At 28.0% G+C, this 22,160-nt stretch overlaps 1 protein-coding gene across 1 annotated transcript in view; it reads right to left on the bottom strand.

Annotated features, from left to right (window-relative positions):
• Positions 1-170: 170 nt before the first annotated feature.
• LOC106684437 (uncharacterized) overlaps positions 171-22,160 on the bottom strand; it is a 26,857-nt gene continuing 4,867 nt past the window's right edge. The window contains exons 2-4 of the mRNA XM_014426526.2: positions 19,556-19,752; positions 17,866-17,980; positions 171-17,541 (exon numbers count right to left, since the gene is read on the bottom strand). Coding sequence (XP_014282012.1) covers positions 17,289-17,541; positions 17,866-17,980; positions 19,556-19,736 — 549 coding nt within the window. The 5' untranslated portion in view covers positions 19,737-19,752 and the 3' untranslated portion in view covers positions 171-17,288. The remainder of the gene's footprint in view (positions 17,542-17,865; positions 17,981-19,555; positions 19,753-22,160) is intronic.

Here is a 22,160-nt window from a genome sequence, read left to right on the forward strand (position 1 = left end):
CGGTACAGACTCCAAAACATAAATTTTGCTGATTAATGTGATTTAATAAATACAAAGTTGAAAGTAAGATCTACCTTCCACTGTCACTCACTCTAGTCTTCCAACAATGTGACTAAAAATAAGAAAGGAAATTAGGAAAAGCTATTGCCTGGAAATAAGAATTGACTACATTGCTGATACATCAATATTTATTACATGATTTCCCACCAAAAGAGAAAGTACATATTTTAGATGAAATACAGACACAATTACATTTCATTGATACATTGAAGGAACAAAGTAGGCATAAAGGTAACATTACACCACCTGCTCACTGGAAGGTTTTCCTCTTGCCAAGTGGTGGGGTCTTGCCCTGATCACTACGCTACACTTTCGCTCTTTTTTTTTTCTTTTTTTCCTTTTGAAAAGTTATTGATGTATACATGGTGCTAAAAATAAACGTATTACATTTATAACAGGGATTTCTTTAATAAATCCGTAAATATTATAGTAAACTGCTTTCTCCATAAGCTCAAAATATAATGTTACTTCAGTCAATAGGCATTACCTGTTTCGGATAAAGTTTGAAATCCAAAGCTTTCTGATACACAAGAAACATATGGCTATCAAGGTAATGCGATGCTTGTAGAGATTAAACAGCTACCAAATAATTCTCAAAAGGAATATGGCTAAAATATTTTGATTTCATCCTTTCTTAATCTTATAAAACTAATTACAAAGAAATAATTTTGTATCACATAGTAATAATAATTTTATTACCCTCAAAGTTCTTAACATGAAATAACTTCAAATTTAATAATTTATTGATTAATAATTATTAATAATTTATTAATAATCATTAATAATTTACAAACTTAACAATAGGTTTAGTTAAAATTATAGAACAGTACATAACAATTACTGTTATCCTAATCAGTCTGTTGATTTTTTTTTTTAGTTTTTCTATACCTATATTAAAAATATAATACATTTTTACAAAAATATAAACTTTAGATATATGGAGGCTGAAAAACTATGTATAACATTGAAGTTCAACTTCGTACCGAAATCATTTGGTAGCTGTTGATATCAGAACATTAAGAAACAGAAAGCCATCATTAAAAATAAATTATATTTTATTTTCATATTTACCATGTAAGGCATTTTCTTTATATTTTAATGGATGAAATAACAACAAAATTGAAATCAAAGTGATACATGGTTTTCAACTCATGGATATTTGTATGAGTGTATTTCATAAAATTAACATTTTTTGAAACATTTAAAATGACACATTGTAATCTAAAATATTTTTAGTCCTGCAATGTAGTAAAATAACATAATAAGTAATAATAACAGAATAAGTAGTTTTAATTTTATGTTAGTCACACAATCAATTGATATATATTTTTCATTTTTGCATCATAAATTTATAAGTAATAACTATAATATTTCCTTTCTTATAGTTGTTTTTTTTGTTTTATTTTACTAATCTTATCTTATTAAAAACCTGAATAAAACAATTTTAAAAAAAGAAAAGAAAAAGAAAGAAATCCTTTTTAAAAGGAACACAAACTTTGCCTGCTACCCCACCCCCTACTTTAATTATTTAAAGATACACATTTATGAACAACAATATATTCAAATATAACATCGAAAGCAAGTAGGGAAGGAATGCAATATATACAAGACACCTACTAATAACTTCTAGTAAGATAATACCAGCATTTGATAATATAAACAGTTAATATAGGGGAATCTACATTTATACCCAGATAAAATATAAACAATACGTATCAACCACACATAACCTTTAAGCTTTTAACTTCCAAAATACTTTCAAAAATTTTGAAAACCCAAAACTTTCTGAATCAAGATGGTCCTCACCAGCGGTATCTCAAACGAGATAATTTAAAATATTTAATTTAAATTTTTATCTTAACTGCGGTCCCATTGATGAAACAATATAATTCTTAAATTTAATTGGTAACTCCTCCAGAGCTTGAATCATTTAATTATTTAGTAACTTATAAATGTTTCTAAAATTTTGAAAATAGTCATGGTCCACAATCGTTAAAATTATGGTATATTAAACCATTTTTCTAATGGGTCCCGCTTTTTTAACTATTGAATAATGTGAGGAGGGGTCTAATACATTCCCTAATCACTGATTAACTAATATTTTAGTGTGTTTCAAAACCATTTTATATTTTCTACATGTTTTGTTTATTATATTATCATTGTGGTTAGATGATTATTATGATGGATAAATATAAAAAATATGGAAGCTAATATTTGATTTTGGTGAAATAAAATATATTGCTTCCACAATAATTCAATATCTATTTGACCTGACAATAACTGTTAAAGATATTTTATTTTTCATTTGTTGCTTTATTATTTTAATTTGAGTATAAAAATTTAATGATATATTTTACGAACTGAACAAAATATCCATAACATGAATATGGGAATGATGTTAAACAATCTATAAAGTTTTTCATAATACATACCTACCAAATATACTGATATTTTATTTGTTTTGGTACTAAATTCAAAAAAGTTTAGTTATTATTTACTTCTGGTGTGATCTTTTTATGTTACATCTACCCTAAATATTTTACTGAGATGTTATAAGGAAGGAAATAGAATTAATTTAAATTTAAAAAAAATTATATTAAATTAAATAATTAATCAAAATTCATGTTTTTCTAAAGATTCATTCTGATAATTGGTTAAAGACCGCCTCCTCTCAAAGTAAGAAAGAGTAATTTAACAAGTAGAGGATGAAAAGCAGTGATTCAGATTCTCCAGTGAGAAAGTATTAGTTTTCTCACTTTTCTAATCCAGCTGAATAGCACCTTAAACATCCAACTTGACAGATATATATGTATATATATTTATATATACGTATATATAAAATTTCAGGACATGGGTAAATTCTACATGAATAATATTAATTTTAATCATACTAACCACTTGTTAGGCGCTTACCTCAGGTGTAAACTTAGCAGCGGCTAATTTATTTCTGCTATGTTATGATAATTCAGCTTTACATGAAAGGAATAATGTTTAAAACAATTTGTCCTCTAGTATATTAAATAAATATATTATTGATCAAATATATATTTCGATGCAATTAAAATCAACATTTGAATTAGTCTGAGAGCATATGTAATGATTATTTCATTGTAGATAAGATTGAAACTTTAGAAGCTTTAAGTTATATTACTGAGGGTGGTTGTTGAGCAAGCATTAAGCTAAATTGGCCTAGCATTACTCACAACTAACAATTAGTTTTCTCACTTAAGCTTTGACAATTTGTTGTGGACATAATAATCAGTTAAAACATGCACATCTAACCTTAGTTTAGTCCTTGGACAACAACTGGCCTAAAGCAAAACACTTTATGTTCTTTTTTTAATTTATATATATCTGTAACATAACATTTTAAATGAATAGGATATACTTTTATTTCCAAGAAATATTCCACTTGAATATAGTAAAATGTATAGCTAAATTATAGCCACTGCAGATCAGCCCTTCCTTCCTTCAACCCAAATTATTATAGTGATAACAAAGCTGCATTAAAATACAATTCATATTAATCAACCACTGATAATTAAATTTAAATAAATTGTAGCTATTTAACGGATTCATAGAGGAGGAGGTTGACTTAGTATACCTTTACCCTTAAATTTGTCAACATCCTTAACCTCAAAATATCTAATTGACAGGAATACATGTGCCCAACGGTTTTAATATTTTTTTAAATTCTAGATCCTAACTATCTAAACCTAACTAATATAAATAGTTGTTTATATTAGTTTGTTTATTTATCTTTTATTATATATAAATTAAGTTTGCATAGTACATATAGCCCATTACAAATTGATTAATAATAATTTTTAATACTGACTACTACACTAATCATTCCACATGGCTGCTATTTATTTTTTTATCTTTAACTTTTTATTTAACTTTTATCTCATCCCCTATGAACCCACAATTTTATTAAGAATATAAAATTGGAAAATTCCACCTTGTTGCTCATAAATTGGGATAGGGTGAATTTTTAAAAAGAAATTTTAATCTAATTAAGCAATATTTTTACAATTATTTGCATGCTGGACATTAGTTAGGTAACATATCTACTATAGCTACATCTAAACACAGATATTAGAGTCAGTTAAATATTCTAATAAAATTTAGATAATAATATTTATCTAAGTGTTGGGCTAGTGCTTTGTTTTCAGGTTTGCTCGTTATTTTATTTATTAATTTTTTTTCAGAATTACTCAATGACATTTATAAAAGTATTATCAAAAATGTAGTCAAGATTTGCATCTCAAGGAATTGAACTTAAATTTTTTTTACTTTTAATTATTTTTTCAGAAGTTTATTTGTTGACTTTATTACGTTGTATTTCTCTAAGCTAATCCACATTATTTCCTAATTATTTTCATTTTAGGAGAAATGTGTCTACCAATGGTGGCCTAAATCCTCATTATGTAGGAATAATGAGGTCTAAGATGATTGACGTTAATACGTTCAATAAGGAGACCTTTGCCTCATAACAAAGAAAATAAATAAAATATCTTAATTTTAGGAATTTTTTTTTCATTTTTCTTGAAATATATTTTTAAGAAATAGGGCTACGAAAACCATGCATTTTAAATAATCAAGTTCTCACTTATATTTAATCAATATCTAAATATGAGAGATAATTGTCAACCAGTTCTAAAATTAAAGTCTAGACCAGCAGTTGCCTACCTGAAGTCACCAAAATATCATTTTAAAAATACATATGTAGATTTTTAAAATCCATTTATTGATGTAAAAATTCCCCTTTAATTAAAAGTACATTCATATGGTCACATCCCATTTATATAGCTTTCTGAATTTATTAGGCTGAAAATGAAAGGGTAAGAGGTTCAGTATTTAGAAGGAACTATTGGTTCTTGAACAATGATTGAGCAAGAAGGTGATTTATTCAAAATCATACTTAACTGCAAGATTTTTTTTTTTTTGAATTAAGGGCACACACTTTGTGATGGCTGAGTGTGCCCTAAGAGGACTCCCAAACCCACAGGGTTGACTCATAGCTAAGCTAAAGTAATAGATTGAACAATTATCTGCCACAGCTCGATTTGAACTCAGGCCCTAGATATAACATAGCACCCTACTCACTAAGCTATAAAGATAACCATGAGATGATAAAGATGACTCTTAAATGCTTGAAGAGAATAAATTCAGTTTATCATGATTTTCAAATTATTTATTTGCATGTAATTATTTTGAAATTTTTAAATTTTAGTTTTGTGTTTGTGTAGGATTATTTTAATTTCTAACTTTATTTATTATAAATTTGATGTTTTGAATTTTTTAATAGTTTATTAAAAAAATGTTGACTTTTAGTATAGATAGAAAACTGTGGTTGAAATGACTTATTAATTGAACTGTACTGCTACAATCAACAACAAGAAAATATTATTTCTTGATCAATGATTGTGCAAGGAGATGATTTGTTCAAGATTAAGTGTACTATAGTGACTAGGTTTATCCAAGGAAGGGTTCTGAATAAATAATTATCTGCCAAAGCCTGGGAGAATGTAGCACAATGCCTAACTCACTACTGTGCTCCTTAATAGAATAAATTATAACAACAGAATAATAAATGCTAATTAATTATTATTATATAATCTTCAACTATTGTTGATGCCTTATTAAATAATTGTTAACTTCTTAGTTCATTAGTATTCAGATTTTTTGTGGGCCCAGGTAAAAACTGCTAGTCTAGAGATTTAAGCAACTTAAAAATTTTTCTTCTCTTTTTTTTATCCTAAAAGTTTAATTATTGATACTAGTATTTTACACAAGATACAGGAGCACTTAATAATATGTTTTAATATTCTTAACTCATCCACACTACTTTTCAAGAGCTTAAGTACATTTAAAAGACACACACACACATATATATTTTAGATATTAAAAACAGTTAGATTAAAAAACCCTTATATTCTAGGTGTGCTCCAAATAGACCTATCCTTCGACTACCTTAGGAAGGCTCTTCAGCCTAAGTGAAGCTTATGAATTTGATGTCCTGTGTCTCTTATAATTTTTCTTAAATTACACATGTAACTTATCTTATATTATCTTTTAATTTGTAACTTATGTTATCACTACTCATTTCACTATTCAGTGTTGATCTAAGGGGATAGGAGAGATAATTAAAAAAGCAAGTGAAAAATGTGATATCTCATTTTTAAATTATTGTTAAGAATAAAAATAAAAATTAACATTGTCCTCATGCATTCCCAAACCTGATCTGTATCAGTGCAACCCATGAAGGGTCTTAATTAATAAGACTTGTTCATAGGTGATTTACTAAATTAGTACTTAACAACCAAGCAGTGGCAAGAAGTACTAAATCCTCAGGCAGAATCTTGGACGAGACCCTTTGTTCTCATTGGTAGAGGAAGTGGAATCTATCCAATCAGAACAATAATTTTTTGTATTCCATGAATTTTATTACTTAAAAAGTAAATGGAATACAATAAATCGTAAAGGATGCAACACAGGTGTGGTGGATTCTGACATCACTGAATCACAACTTAATAAAAGCCTGAAGCTGTATTCCCTCCTTACATCTCTTTACTTCTGAGTCATTTCTCTGTATGGTAATAAGTCTATTCCAAAATTTCCAGGTGTTTTTTTCTTTCTCTTTTCATTACACAATTAACCCATTAGCTGTGTGTGTTACCATTTGGTAATGACAGCATTTCTTTTTTTTTATCTTTTACCTGGTCATTTCTAGCAAACCAGGGGGAGGGGGGATTTATACTGTTGGTATCCAATCTATCCTAATTAAAGTGGGATGGTCGAGTTTTTATTTAGTTGTACCTCCCCCAAAAAAAGTTAAACCGAGAAAACAGCCATTGGGGTGATATTTCGAGTAAAATTAGTAAAAAATGGGTAGAAAAGCCTTCCTTTTACTTTAGTATAAATTGGGATGCTTATTTATCTTCTACTTCCACATGAAATTTGTTTTTATTTTCTTGTTAATCTTGGAACCCAATGCTCCTCATTTTTTGTATTAAGTAATTATATAACTAATTTTATTTGAATAATATTAATCATTACACTAAATTAGTTAGATAAAATCAATCACTATTAATTTTTTTTCCGAGTGTTGATGTGATTTGATCATGTTTGAATAGGTTTTGAGCTTTCTACATCCTTGCCAACATATCTTTTACTATAGAGAAACGCTATGTGTTTGAGATGTTTTATGTATGCTGTATTGACGAAAAATAATTCCAAAAACCGAATTTCATGTAAATATTGGAATTAATTAGTTATTTTATATTACAAAAAAATTGAATGTTTAAAAAAAAAAAACAAATAAAACAGTCAAAAAAAGAACAAATGGTTTATAACTATTTGTCCTTTTTTTGACTGCATCCCTGACCATCTTCTTATGTATAAATTTTTACGGTCAACTATGTATACATGTATGTTTATAAATTAAATTTTTTGTTTATATGTAAATCCTCAGGAATAACATGTGTTTATGTGGCATATTTCAAGTTGTTTGTGTTTTAAGTCATTCCATAACAGATAGTATTGTACAGTTTAAAATAATTTAATAAACAATATTTTTTATCATTTAAACTAGTGATTTCCAAAGTGTGCCACGGCTCCCTTTAATCTGCCCCGGTGCTTCTGCGCTAAAAATCGTGCACGCTGACAAAACTCAAAAAATTTAGCAACTTTTGAGTCTTTGAAGGTGGTTGTCCTGTCTCAGTATGGATATTACCGAAACAGTTGAAATTAGATATTTTCTATTATGCCAAGGAAAATAGTAAGTATCTGTTTTTAATTTTTTGCTGTTAAATGGGTAATCACTTTTAAAAAGTTTTCCAATTTTTCAAGGAAGTCAAAAAATTAGGAAAATATCCGATGTATTTAAGGGGGCTGCAAAAAAAATCTGCTTATTTAGGGAGTCACAAACCAAAAAGATTGGGAACCTCTAATTGAAACAGTATTTTTAGGCAATCATTTTATTATAAATGATGAAATTTGAAAAAATAAATAAATAGTTTTTATTTGGGTTATTTGGATTAATTTTCATCAAAAAGTTATGTTTAAATAAAATCAAAAATTCACCACAATAAATTATACTGCTCAACTAAGAAAAAAGGTCTAATCCAATTCACTACAGTTGAGGTACTAGGCGTTAACAAACAGCAATATAAAATTTACAAAACTAAATGACTAGAAATCAAAATTTAATTTTTCATGTTATTTTAAGTGCAAATAGATGCTATAATTATTTTTAAAAATGGAATAAAATAACTCAGACACTAATGGGTTAAATATTGTTATATCTAGTAGTTTTTGAATTCATAGAAATACATATTGAGGGAAGCAAAAATAAATAAAAAAATCGAACCTGGTGTATCTCAGATGCTAAGACAAAATCCCTCCCTACTTTATCTCCATGCTTCTAAGCCTCTGTGACAAAGTATTATTCCTTGACCAACAGATATGCACAGAAATTAACTGTGACCAGAACACTCAACCCTCAACCACCAGTGTTTTCTTCTATTATTTGAAGAGGCTGAGTTGAATGTTCCACACCTGATCAATTAGAAAATAAATTTTTTTCCACAGCTGGGCTCAAATCTGGGCCAAGGTGTTAGGAGTCCTGTGCCTTCCCTAGTGAACTGCCCTAAGCTTATGCTTCTCAAAAAATAAATATTTGGATTACTGAAAATGAGGACAAAGAAAACCTGCTCTCTATTGCTTTCTAGTTAGGGAGATGTATGGGACAATCGGACAAACAGTAGGATTTGAAAGATGTTGGTAATCACCTTTATTCACTCGACATTTCAATTCTAAGGTAACTCATCATCAAATGAGATATATGAGATGGAAAGAGGCCTGCTGAATCTATCTTATTTTATTTAGTATTGTGATGATCATAAAATATTTATAAAACCAAATTCAATCTTTAAACTAAAAAAAAAAAAAAAAAAAAAAAAAAAAAGTGTTAAGTACTTAATTTCATGCTTAAGGAATTTAGTATTAAAAATTGTTTAACCACTATTTCATGTGTATGGATCCTATCAATAAAATAAAATTAATAAAGTTATTAAATTAAAAAAAAAGCAATACTATTATATAAATTTTAATTATATTCATACTCATAAATATTTTTTACTATGTACATTATTTTACTAAATGGTAGGTACATTTGTGCTGTTTTTTAAATATTAATAGAAATAGGCTTTGAGTGATTTTAACTTTTAAGTGATAGAACTATGCTTGGTTTCATCAACCATTTCAAGATTATCTAATCAAATGAATTATTAAAAATATGAAACAAATTAAGCATATAAAAGGTTAATACTTGAATATTGTTTTTAGTAGGGTTAATATTTAATATAAAATGAAAGTATAAATGTAATGTATATCGTATACTTAACCATTTATAATTTGATATGTAGCATATAGTTCTAAATCATACCTAAATAAGAAAATGGAAATCAACAATTTTCGCTCATTTATTTATATTTCATTGAGCCCCATGTCATTATTTTTTAATCCGCACCTTTTAACTTTTAACTAAAATTTTAGTTTTAAGCCATCATTTCTACTTATTAATCTGAAATTTCAACCATGCATAAATTATTTTAGTGTTGTGATGTTCTAGCTCCACTAATAATTCAGAATATTATCTTATATAGATTTCTACTTTTATTTATTTTTTTAATGCAAGTGTACATAAAACATTCACCGAGTGATATTATATAGTGATTTCTAAATCATCATAAAATAGATAATTTATTTAAGACTGAAAACAAAAATACATTTTTCCTCTTAAAAGACAGTAATAAATGACTTTAATTTAAGTGTAAGTGCAAATTTGGCATTTAATTCCTTCAATTATGCATACACTTATTCATTTTTTAAATATGATAAAGCTGCATGCTTTATGTAATAAGAAAATGTTTTCCCAAATTTATTTATAGAAAACGAAGGAATTCATTTTAGCACATACAGTTAGATCAACATCATATTTTAAATTTAAAATTAAACAAAAAAAAATAGAAAATATTAGTTTTTTCTATTTATATTTTTTTGGGTATTAGTTTCATAGAAAATATAATGATAAACCCTCTTCCTAATTTATTTATTAATAAAGTCATATCTTTATTAAACAAAGCAATGTTTCAGATAGAATAGTCAATTTTAAGAAAGAATATATTTAAATTTTTTTAAAATAAATAAGACAATATTGTTATTATTTTGGATGAAAGTATTATAAAAGAACGTAATAGAGGTAAGGACCCCAAAATATTGATTTTTAAAATAACTATGTGACTTTATTAATAAATAAATAAGGAACAGGTTAATGACTAGTTTATTTATGAAAAATAATGACGACTTCCTATTAGTTTATATCATGAAATATAATGTTAGTTTTAAATATTTATTAAAAATTTTAATATAAGCTTAGTTTGGCTGTTCAAAGTTTAATAGGGTGAATTACTATTGATTAAAAAACTATTATTCGATCTTATTAGTGTTTTGTCAGAGTTCAGTTTATACTATCTTGTCTACACTGACTTTAGCATGCTCTCTGAACTGTGGCGGCCACCTTATATTTTATTAACACGATTGTTCCTATTTTTCCTTCACAGTTAAATAAAAAAATCTGTTGCTGTTTTAATATTTTTAATTGGAATTACCATATATTAAGACAACTATATTTTTTTTCATTCATATCTCGCAAATAAGGTTATACGGTATTCTACAACTATAAGATGACACAGATACTAATCTTAAGAAAACTGATTTTTTTTTTTTTTTTTTTTTATGAATCATCACTTTTATTCGTTTTCAGGCTAATTATTCTTTTATATTTAAGTTCAGCAAATATTCATTAGCCTTCCATGAATCAGTGATTGATGATTACATATTATATTTAATATTTATATAAATTATATTAATATTCAATATAATTTTTTAAGATTAAATTCAAGTTTTATCTTGTTGAGACTTAAGAATCATTATTATGAACCTCCTTAGACTTTTCCATATTGTATGGAGAGATTAGTCAAGGAAGGTGGATCATAGATACAGCATTTTATCAAATACCTAATCAAACAATCAACTACAATCAAGATCGATATTATGAAATATTATTAATTAGCAATAATTATTAAGAATTATATTTCATTAATTTCACAAACAATTTTTGTATTTGTTTTGCTTGTTTTTTTAACTATTTAGTCACTTTAATGACATTTTATTACTCAATTTAGGTCTAGTAAGTTCTACATAGAACTATGATTTTAAAATACTTCTTCAATGACTGGCTTTGTTATTTTTGTTGTTTAACTAGTCGAGGATTAGGCTTACATAGCTATCGGCTGCTGCTTTATGTGGTTTCATAGTGTGTCTAAGTGTGGAACTTTATTCACATTTCATTATTTATGCATGTTTTAGCTAGTACAGAGTGATCAATTATTTATGTGAATTCCTTTAAATTTTATGAAGGGATTTATTAAGAAAGATGATAATATTTCTGTCAGATAGCTACGCTGACAATTATCAACTTATATTAGAGTTGATTTTACAAAAGTTATACTGCATATTAGTAACCAGCTTTTGCATTATGATTAATCAATATCAATGTCAACAACTTTAATGATGTGTAGTTTATAACATAAATTAGATATAATATTCTTGAACAAGGTAAGCTCTCTGCTTCTGTTAAAAATTAATAATGTTACTCTTTGAAATATTATATTATTTTCAATACAAAATAAAGCTGTGCTTAACAAGTATTTTCAGTTAAAATAAAAATGAGATAATCTTGATAATGACATTTTTAGATTTAATGACTAAAAATTGTATCACAGAAATTTTATAATTTATTACATAGGTGTTATATATTAGTGTTTGAAGATCATTCAGTATTTTTATGCATTATAATAAAGCAATTTACCAGTACTTAATGTGCGAGTGAAAACTTTCTGTACATATTTTTAAACAACTGATTTTTTTCAACATCAACGAATGTTATTCTGTTATCATTTTTTCATTGTATGGTATTTGAAATTTATATTTGGTGGCGTTGACTATAATTCATAGAGTTATGATTAAATTTTCAAACTAATTTGAGTCTCTAAAAAATCAGTAGAGACCATAAATTTCTAATTGGTCTAAAATAGTGATTTTTCATTCCTTTCCGATCTTCTTTGGACCGATAAGTCTACAATGAATTTCCTAACTATCCCTGAGAATATCCTTACTCTAGTGAATAAGAAACAATACAATCGTTTCTTTGATTATAATTGAAATGGGCTTAATGCTTAAGTTTATTCTTATTGGCTCTTTTGGGATAATAGTTATGTATGATCATTTTTCGCTTCCTTTCATTTCCAAAATACCTAGAATGTTTTGAAGTAGAACATATCTATTATATGATAATATAATCCTACTTTTTCGGCAATAAACTGTTCATGTTTCATTCATGTGTAAACAAGCTGACATGTTTTACTACTTTGATTATTTCATTAACTCTTCTCATGAAAACGTTGTTAGTTACATAGTACTTGGAAATGATATATCATTTACTTTATATACAATCTTGACAAATTATAAGATGAGAGTGTTAATAAGGCACCATTTTTTAATAATTCATGAGAATATATTATTACTGAGTAAGTGCCATTTTTGGAAAGAGAAATAATATTATTTTCATGTCAATTTATTCTTGATAAAAATGATAAATAACCTAATGCTAAAATTAATTGGTTAAAGTGATGTTTTTGTAATTTTTCAAATTTTAGTAGTATCTTATATGGGAGAGATCATTATAATTTTATTGAATTATAACTTGAATGATTATTGAATATAGTTGTAGAAATTATATTATTTTAAACTTTAGATTTCAGAATTCATCCTAAATGTTGTTAATTTTTTTCTTCTAATGATTGGAATAATTAGGTTAATTGTTATCTCAATTCAAGAAATTCTTTGGTTTGGTGTTTTGAAATTTCTTTGTGCTTACTCTTATTTTTATTTTTCATTTATTTTTTGGCTTCTTTGTTATCCCCATTTCAGAGAAATTCTAAATTTTCCTCCCTAGTAGTGACTAATTTATTCAAAAGTAAATTATAAAATATTGTAACTGGTATTTTGATTGATGATTTTAGCCAATCCTACTTCTACTGAACAGATGATTCACATAATATTAAAACAAATAGAACAGTAGTTCGCAACTCGTTTCCAGGTCTGGGGGGTCTCTAAGCCAGAAATTGAACTATGCTCAGAATGCGCCATATTCCGATTTGGGGCAAAGGGAGTCTCCATCAGGAAAAAATGTTGTTTAAACGTGTATTTTGATGCACTATCATAGAGCATTTATCTGTTAAAACCTTTCAACTAGCACTCAAACATCATGAAAGGTAATCAATCTAGCAGTTTAAACAATAATTCTTCAAAAAATATGTATTGCCAGAACCTCCCTCAGCCCTCCGAAAGGCTGTCTTGGCCCATCTATGGTCTACGGACTACCGGTTGAGAACTATTGGTATATAAATTACCTTTGTATAGATAGCTACATAGATATCAAGAGTTTTCATTATACTCTAAAGGAGGAAAAAAAAAATCTTTTTAATCAAGAAACCAAGCATTTAAGAATAAAGTTTCTTTAGATAATTAGTTTAGAAATCATTCAATGCCTATTAGTCATGTTCTTATACAATACATTGTACTTTTCTTGATCTTATAAAATACACAAATATGTTTGGTATATATGTTATAAATATGTACAAAATCCTAAATCATAATAAATCACACATTCACCACTGACCATTCAATCAAGACAGACTCAAAACAATTAATATTTAAATGAGGTACTTGTTGGTCGCTATCAATAGACCTAGAAGCAATTAATCACTTAATTAGATGTCTTAATTTCAAATTGCAATAAAGAGATCGTCAGAATATAAAGGGCAAGACATATTATAGAAGAGTTATGTGGTCAATAAATTAATAGATTATTATTTTGATGAATTATAATTACTGTGAAATTATTTTAAGTATTATTAATGATTATTTTTATTTTATTTTTCTAATTCCGCATGAACTTCCTCTTAATAAATCATATATTAGCATATTATACTTGTATTGATTAGTAAAGATAAAAAAATAATACCGATACATATCAATGTTCTAATCGAAAAATTTCAATGCCTCTTTACATTTAAAAGAAGTTTAGTTCAAGAAAAAAATAATTCATAAAGGCAAACTTGTGCTTAAATTACTACTTATATATTACTTTCTTCTTATCTAATGTATATACATTCACGATTTGTGTTCACAATAATTTGTGACATTAAATTAAGGCTCTTAATAGTAGCGCATTTGTCAGTGGTGTAGTCACTATAAGTTTCAGTTATACTACTAAGAGTAAAATGAAAATTTCAGTTTAAAAATTAAAAAAGGAATTCACAGCTATTAATGTTGTTAGCCACAAATGAAAGCAAGTAGTGATATTAGTGGCTTTTTATATGAGGTATAAAATATTTATTTGAATCTTAGAGACATTAATTTTCTACAGAACTTATTATTAATTCTATTTTCTTCTAAAAGTATTTATTGTTGAATAGTAAGTCATATGTCTATGACACATAACATAATGCTTTTGAGCTTTGGAAGACTTGATAGTAATAAGCATACTATTAAGGGAATATGACTTTTGTTTCAAATTGAATTAATATTACCAGTTATAAATATTCCTGAAAAAATTGCAATAATTTTAATGAATAATTTCTACTTTCTAAAGATTACTTTGTGCGTTGCTCTAATTGCAATGGATACTAAACTGCATTTAACCTGTATTTCCATTGCTTAGTTCAAGAAAATGAACAGTGTAATAAATACTCTGACTCAAGTTTGATTCTTTACAATAAATTTGTGCTTCCTTATTTTTAAATCAGTTAATTTAAAGGTACATTAAAAATGTTATTTTTATGTTATTGTTGGTGTTATAATCTTATTAATTTATATTTTATTTATGTGGAATTCATTTAGTTGAAATTCATAAATAATTATTGACCTCACTTGTAGAATAAGCTCTCTCTGAATAGCAATACAGATTAGAGTATATTATAAAAATTTATTTATTATTGTTAATAGGAATTGTTTTTATGGTTGTTCATTACTTTTTATTATTTTCTTTAATATACAATGTCAAAAATAAAGTAAAGTAATTGTGTCCATTTTTATCATACATTTTTCATTTTGCAAACATTAATTCTTTTCATTTCATAGAATATTGATTCCTAATGAGTCATTAAATCCATAATCATAGAATACATTCATTTTAATAATTAATACTTATACTAATTTGTTTTTATTTCTCTAATTCATATTATATGTGCTCCTGTTATTGTGATATAGATGTCCACAATTTACATTAAAAAATATATACAAGAGTTTATAAGTTGTATTACATGTACTAAACTGGAAATATTACTTTTAAAAAACATGTTTCTCTTAATAAATTGGATATATTTAAAATTTTAGAAGATCGATTTAATATTTATTAACTGCTATACCTAAATTAAGATATTTAGCACAAAGAAGTTAATAAGCGTAGAAATATAAAAAATAGATGTTCCATCTAAATTTAGTGATTAAATATTATTAATTTAAATAAGAAACTATTATATTAATATAACTTCCTTGCTTTTTTACAATATTTACAATATGTTAGTAGACAATAACTCGCAATTAGCTAATACATACCTTAACAATATTAATTGATTATAGATGAGTGTTCCTGGCACAACAGCCTAGGCTTGCCATTAAAGAACACAGCTAAATAAGCATGCATAAATTAGAATAGAAAATTCAACAGGCAGACATAATAAATTTATACCAATAATACATCGTGCATTAAATGCTCTTAGTATTTCTATTTAATAATTATGGACTTTTATGTACACACACAAATAAAAATTTGAATATCGGAACCGGTCAAGAGATTAGCTGTTGCTAGAACTGATTCTAGGCATTTATAATGTTGAAAATAACTTTAAAACAACAAAAATATATACATGTTTCCGAGAACTTTTATTCAGAACATTACCTAAGGTGATCAAAGTAATCAAAGTTGAGATGGTATACCATAATTTAATTTATATATATATATATATAAACACATATATGTTTGAGGATATATGCAACTATTTCAAATGTTATTAAGCCTTCTTTAGTATAAACTAGTGAAAACTAGTAACACATTATTATAATAAAAAAAATATCTTTTGTGTTAATTTTCATTTTGTTATTTACTTAGAAAAGTTTGAGTCCTAACACATCACTTTAACTAGGTGGAAATGGTTGAACGACAGCAGTTCGGTGGTATAGGCAGCGATAGCCAGTGAGATACTATTGATAAAACTCAAAATCATTGCAGTGTTGTTAAACCTCAAGTATTTGGATTGAAAAAAAATTTACAAGATATTAGTGTGATGAATGGTTTACTATGATTTTAGTTTTCAACTATTATCAAGGCAAATACCTCATAACCTCATAACTTCTGTTTTATGTTTTGACTTTAATACAGACGTTAAAGTTTGTTTTATTTTAATTCAGTGTTAAAATTAGAAAAAATAAGAAGAAATTATTTGTTGAAGATAACTATTCTATTTATAATCACACTATTTTGTTTATTGATTCACAAAGGAAGTTTTCCAAAAAGAAATTCTCGAAAATCTTACCACCCATATTCTTCATTTTCAAATATTGGATATACACTCTCAGACCCCACATGAGCAAATTCTCGCCCAAGGAATCTTCACCCGATCGCTCCCATTCTGGATGTTTCAGCTATACTCTGAGCAATTTATGTCTTAATGGCCTCATGGTCTTAATTTATTTCCCTGAAGTTAACAAAGCAACTTGATTATTGCTTTACCCAATTAGATAGAAATATGAAATGTTTTATTTTAAAATCCATAATTCAAAATAAATATTGCCTGATTTTAACTACTTGTTAGTTATCTTGAATTAGAATTTTCATCTTCAATTTTAAATAATTATTTTTATTATGAAACTTGGGTTGTATATGTATGAGATAGAAAATTTGTACAAACCAATGATTAATGTTCTATAATATTTAGAAGACCATCATTGTAGACTGCTCGAGGGATTGAGCGATACTAGTCAAGGCAGGGAAGCCCTGAAGTTTGGGTGAAGGCTGGCTGAGAGTGTAGCTGAGCCTAGATGAGGTTGTGCCTTTTCAGAGTTGGGTGGAGGTTTAATGGTGGCAAGTTAGGATGCTCTATTCTGGTGGGTGACGACACCCGGGGTCTCAGGTCTTCGAAGCCAGAGTTCTCAAACACTTCGGTTCGTGGTGTGCCTCTTGGTGTCAGTGTAGCCCAAATGACCCGTGAGTCCCCTGGATAAAGAACTGCTTCACAGCTCTTTTTCGTCGACTCCATCCGCAGTGGCACTGTCTTGCCAACTCGCTCCCTATATTGTTTTTTAAAAATAAATTAGTTTGCCATGTGGACATAAAAAATTTATCTTATACAAACATTTTATATTGTAGTCTAAATATAAGTTTCTTTTCTTATTTCAATATTTCTTCTATGAAACTTGAATAAACAAGTGAAAAACGTTCAAAAACCTAAAATTCATTAAATTAAACCTTAAATTTGTAAGTATACAACTGTCATCTTTTGGATGTACTATCTTAATTATCATTTTTTTGCGTTGTTCAGTTCAAATTTTTAATTATTTATTATTAGATCTTGGATTAAAAAAAAATTAATAATGTTTTAATTTGATACTTACTCCCTGCATTTGAGCAATAGTAGAGCGAGAAGGAAGCCAAGGAGGAGAACTCCAACGCTGCACGTGACTAGGACCAGTAACCAGGTGTCGTCGATTGCCCCACTTCCTGAGAGAGCTGTTAATACAGAAAACAATCGGCATTGTGAAACTGAGCTCTATTAAGACTTTAGTTATGAAAATTACTTAAGTTTATAGGCCCTATAGGAGTGGTTCCCAACCATCTTTTACTAGCAGAACCCTTTTGGTACAAGCTGGAAAATGGCGAAACACTTTTGGTACTAGTAGGAAAATGGCAGAACCCTTTTGGTAGAATTAGGCAGAATCCCTACAGTAAAACTGATGCAAGTCGAGTATCAAATACTGTCTTTTCAGCAAAAGCCTAGGATACCTACCTAAAACTTGTGCAAAATTGAAGAAAATCTGAGAGGGTAAGGTTCAAAACTGTGTTGAGTTTACTTGGAATGACTCATTCCTAATTATTTCACGAATCCTCCGGAAAAGGCTTATTATTGTGGAATCCTCGCGTTCTGCAGAACCCCAGTTGAGAACCATAGCTCTATAGAATATAAATCCAGTTTTGTTCCATAATCACTTCAAGCTAACTTCAAAGCAGTGGTCCCAACTCATATTGGTCTGAGGACCACTAAATCAGATCTTCAATCATGTGAAACCTCTCCCCCACTACCAATTTCGGGCAAAGGGAGGTTCTAATTGGTCATTTTGCTAATTCATCTGCAATTATAAGGAAGAATTTACAACTCAGTTTTATTTATTCTTAGCACGAGGCCTGGTGCAGCTGCATCATTCGCACCTGCTAAAGGCTGGCTCTAACTTTACGTTGATATTCAATCTATAAAAGTGAAAACATAGTCCTTTTCACGCAGGTATATTTTCACTTCCTTGTCAGTTTAAAGGGAATCTAAGAAATAGGTCGTATTAATTTTTCTTCAAGAAAAGAAAACAAACACAGCAAACAAAACATAGGAAATGAATTCCGATTTGAAAATATAATGATAGCCACAACCTTTTCATGGATTACTAATTAGCATGTGGCAGTAATGATAGCCACAATCTTTTCATGGATTAGTAGGTTGCATGCGGTAGTAATGATAGCCACAACCTTTTCATGGATTAGTAGGTAGCATGCGGTAGTAATGATAGCCCCAACCTTTTCATGGATTAGTAGGTAGCATGCGGTAGTAATGATAGCCACAACCTTTTCATGGATTAGTAGGTAGCATGAAGTAGTAATGATAGCCACAACCTTTTCATGGATTACTAGGTAGCATGCAGCAGTAATGATGAAGAGTAGTACTAACCCTTCACGTTAGTATTTGAAACTTCTCTGCATCCTATTTTCCATTTACATAATTGATTAATTTAATTTTAACCACCATTCCCTTCAATGATTCAATTCAAACATATTCATTTTCTGTATTTTTTAAATATAATTTAAAATTAATTCAATCACTTTGAATCAAATTAATTTACACTGACCACCCAATTTTAACTCTATTGCACTTAGAAGTTTCATGGATAATAATTGTTTCACCCTAAATTACCAAAATCACAAAACAAGTTTATTATTGAAAATTAAAGAAATTCAGACATAGCAAGTAAATTTTAAGTATGGTTATTAAAATCTTAAAATAAAATAGTTGTTAATAACTTTATTTAAGTCATGAATTACCATGAGAAGGTAGTTCAACGAAGTGAACCCCATGTAGGTGGGAGTCGCAGAGAGCATTGCAAGGTGCTGAGGAGTTGGGCCCAGCCAGCTGGAGGAAGGCTGGGAGAGGGGGAGGTGGAAGGGTCAGTATTCTATCAGGAGGTGGTCCCAGCTCCAGGCAGGCGGTGCAGTTCTCTTCCATCTCCCTTAATCAACTCCTGTAAACAATAATTTCATCTTATATGCAAGCATTATAAGTATCATCCATATTACTTCTATATATGTATATAAACTAATATAAATTTATATTTATAAATGTACATTACTAGGGTTCATATTTTTATTCAAATAAATATTTTGCGATTTTAAAGTATAAATAAATATTATGTAAAATAATATTTACTTTAGAAGCTTTCCTTCTTATATCAGATGTTTTTATAAAAAGTCCTTCCTATTAATATCTTAATTTCATACATATTTTTTAAATCAACATTTCAGGACTCTTTACCCATCTTCAGAGATATAAGTTAAGGATTTAAAGAAATATAAGTAAGGGGTAAGAGTCTAGCGAATTCATGGTGATAGTGAAAATAAAATACTTTAAGTAATATATTACATTACAAATTAATTTAATTTAAGATGAAATATACAATTATGGATACAAATCAAAAGGACATTGGACAAGAGAAAAAAAGGATAACTACTGATAGGTAAAAAAAGGTATATATGTTTATAAAGCAATATGTATGCTGAAACATAAGTTTTTTATTTCATAATATCGTAAAATTATTTCAGATTGTTGAGCCTGAAGAAGGGGTAGAGCCCCAAAACGTTAATGAAAAAAAAAAGTGGCAGCCTTGGATCTGACCGACAGAAGTGAAACTTCTGGAAATGAAATAAAGTATAAAATGTTATTAATAATGATCATACAATCCCTCTTATAGCTAAATGCAGAAAATATTAGTTCTACAATAATAATAGTAATTAGAATAGAACAATCATTTCCTAAGTCAGTTTACCAGTAAAATATTTTATTGTAATAGGAGAGTATGAGGATAGGAACTCACTCAATTGGACCAGATTGCGGGAATTGTTAAGATCCTCTAATCTTCTGCTCTCCTATTACAACATAAAAAATTTCCTACTAAAATTGACCAACATTGCTCTCCCCCCCCCCCACCACTCCCGTTTCATCGAAATCAATTTACTCTCACATAATATTTTTTTCTTGACTTGTAGAACGTCCTAAAGAAGTCTCACTTCAATATGTATGAAACAAAGACATTAACAGAAAGGACTTTTCACAAAAATAACCTGATATAAAAGGAAATCTTCTAAAGTGAAAAACATTTTACGAAATATTTATCTTCAAAGTTGCAAAATATTTATTTATTTGAATAAAGATGCGAACCCTAATAATGTACATTTATACATATAAAATTATATTATTTTATACATATACTTGATGAAAAATATGTATGGAACAAAGACAATAAAACAGGCAAAAATATTTTGTTTGTTAAAAAAAATTTTTAAAATATTTTTTTATTCTTTTCCTGAAAAATAGTGAATCAAAAACTTGAAAAAAAAATGTAATCCACTTTGATGTAATCCAGCTATGGGCTGAAAGTGTCATTTCACTAGGAGTTTAAATCATGTTCTGGTAAAATGGGCGAAGAAAGAATACTAAAGTTTTGAAGAGGAGTTGAACAAAAATCCAAGCTATTGAATTTTAATAAGAAATCAAAAACAAGCTTTTGGAATCGTTAGTGAAGAAAAGGAACTTGAAAATGAAAATATTTAGCAGATATGAGGTTAAGCGGGCTAGTAACTGTAACAAGAAGGCTTGACCCACAACACACTCTTCATAAAGGAGTTTTGGATCTGACATTTGGATGCCTTTCAAATGTAACCTAACTGATCCAATATTATTCAAATGTAACCTAACTGATCCAATATTATTCAAATGTAACCTAACTGATCCAATATTATTCACAATCACCATCTACTGCGATGGCATTCTAGAATAATAGCACCTATCAATCCAATGGCTCCAGGTCTTACTGCTGTTCTTTTATGATAAAACTTTTCATTAAGGGTTCCTCCTGGGCATTAGGAGAATTATTGTCGCACAATTTTAGTTATTCCATATTAGGTTTTTTAAGCTCATAATTAATAATCTAATATAATATATTCATTCTAACATTAGCGCAAGAGAAAGTTAGATCCTTTCCAGTATTGGTAAGTGATGTGTTTCAAAAAAGAGTACTTTTTTTTTTATCTGTAGAATGGACTTTTTTGGATCCTTAGGTTGCCCCCCCCCCCATATGAAAGGCTGGACCAGTGTCGGTTCAATATATACTGGATCTCCAACTAGTTTCTTATTTAGTAAATTCTACAAAAATATAATTTTACCAAATCTCAATGTATAACCTTGTCTATGTAATAAGAAGCTTTTTTTAAAAATATTAATTTATTGTTTTAAATTACGAAGAAGATGGTCGGGGAGCTGTCAGAAGAAAACAAAGAATAGTTAAAAACTATTTATTTGTCGACGTTTCGCTCCACTTTGGAGAGCTTCATCAGGGCTGTTTCTAGTTAACTGTTTCTCTTAATTGGAACAGTA

Source organism: Halyomorpha halys, unplaced genomic scaffold (genome assembly GCF_000696795.3).
Source record: "Halyomorpha halys isolate HHAL.00 unplaced genomic scaffold, Hhal_1.1 Scaffold582.1, whole genome shotgun sequence".
In the NCBI taxonomy this organism is placed as follows: Eukaryota; Metazoa; Arthropoda; class Insecta; order Hemiptera; family Pentatomidae; genus Halyomorpha; species Halyomorpha halys.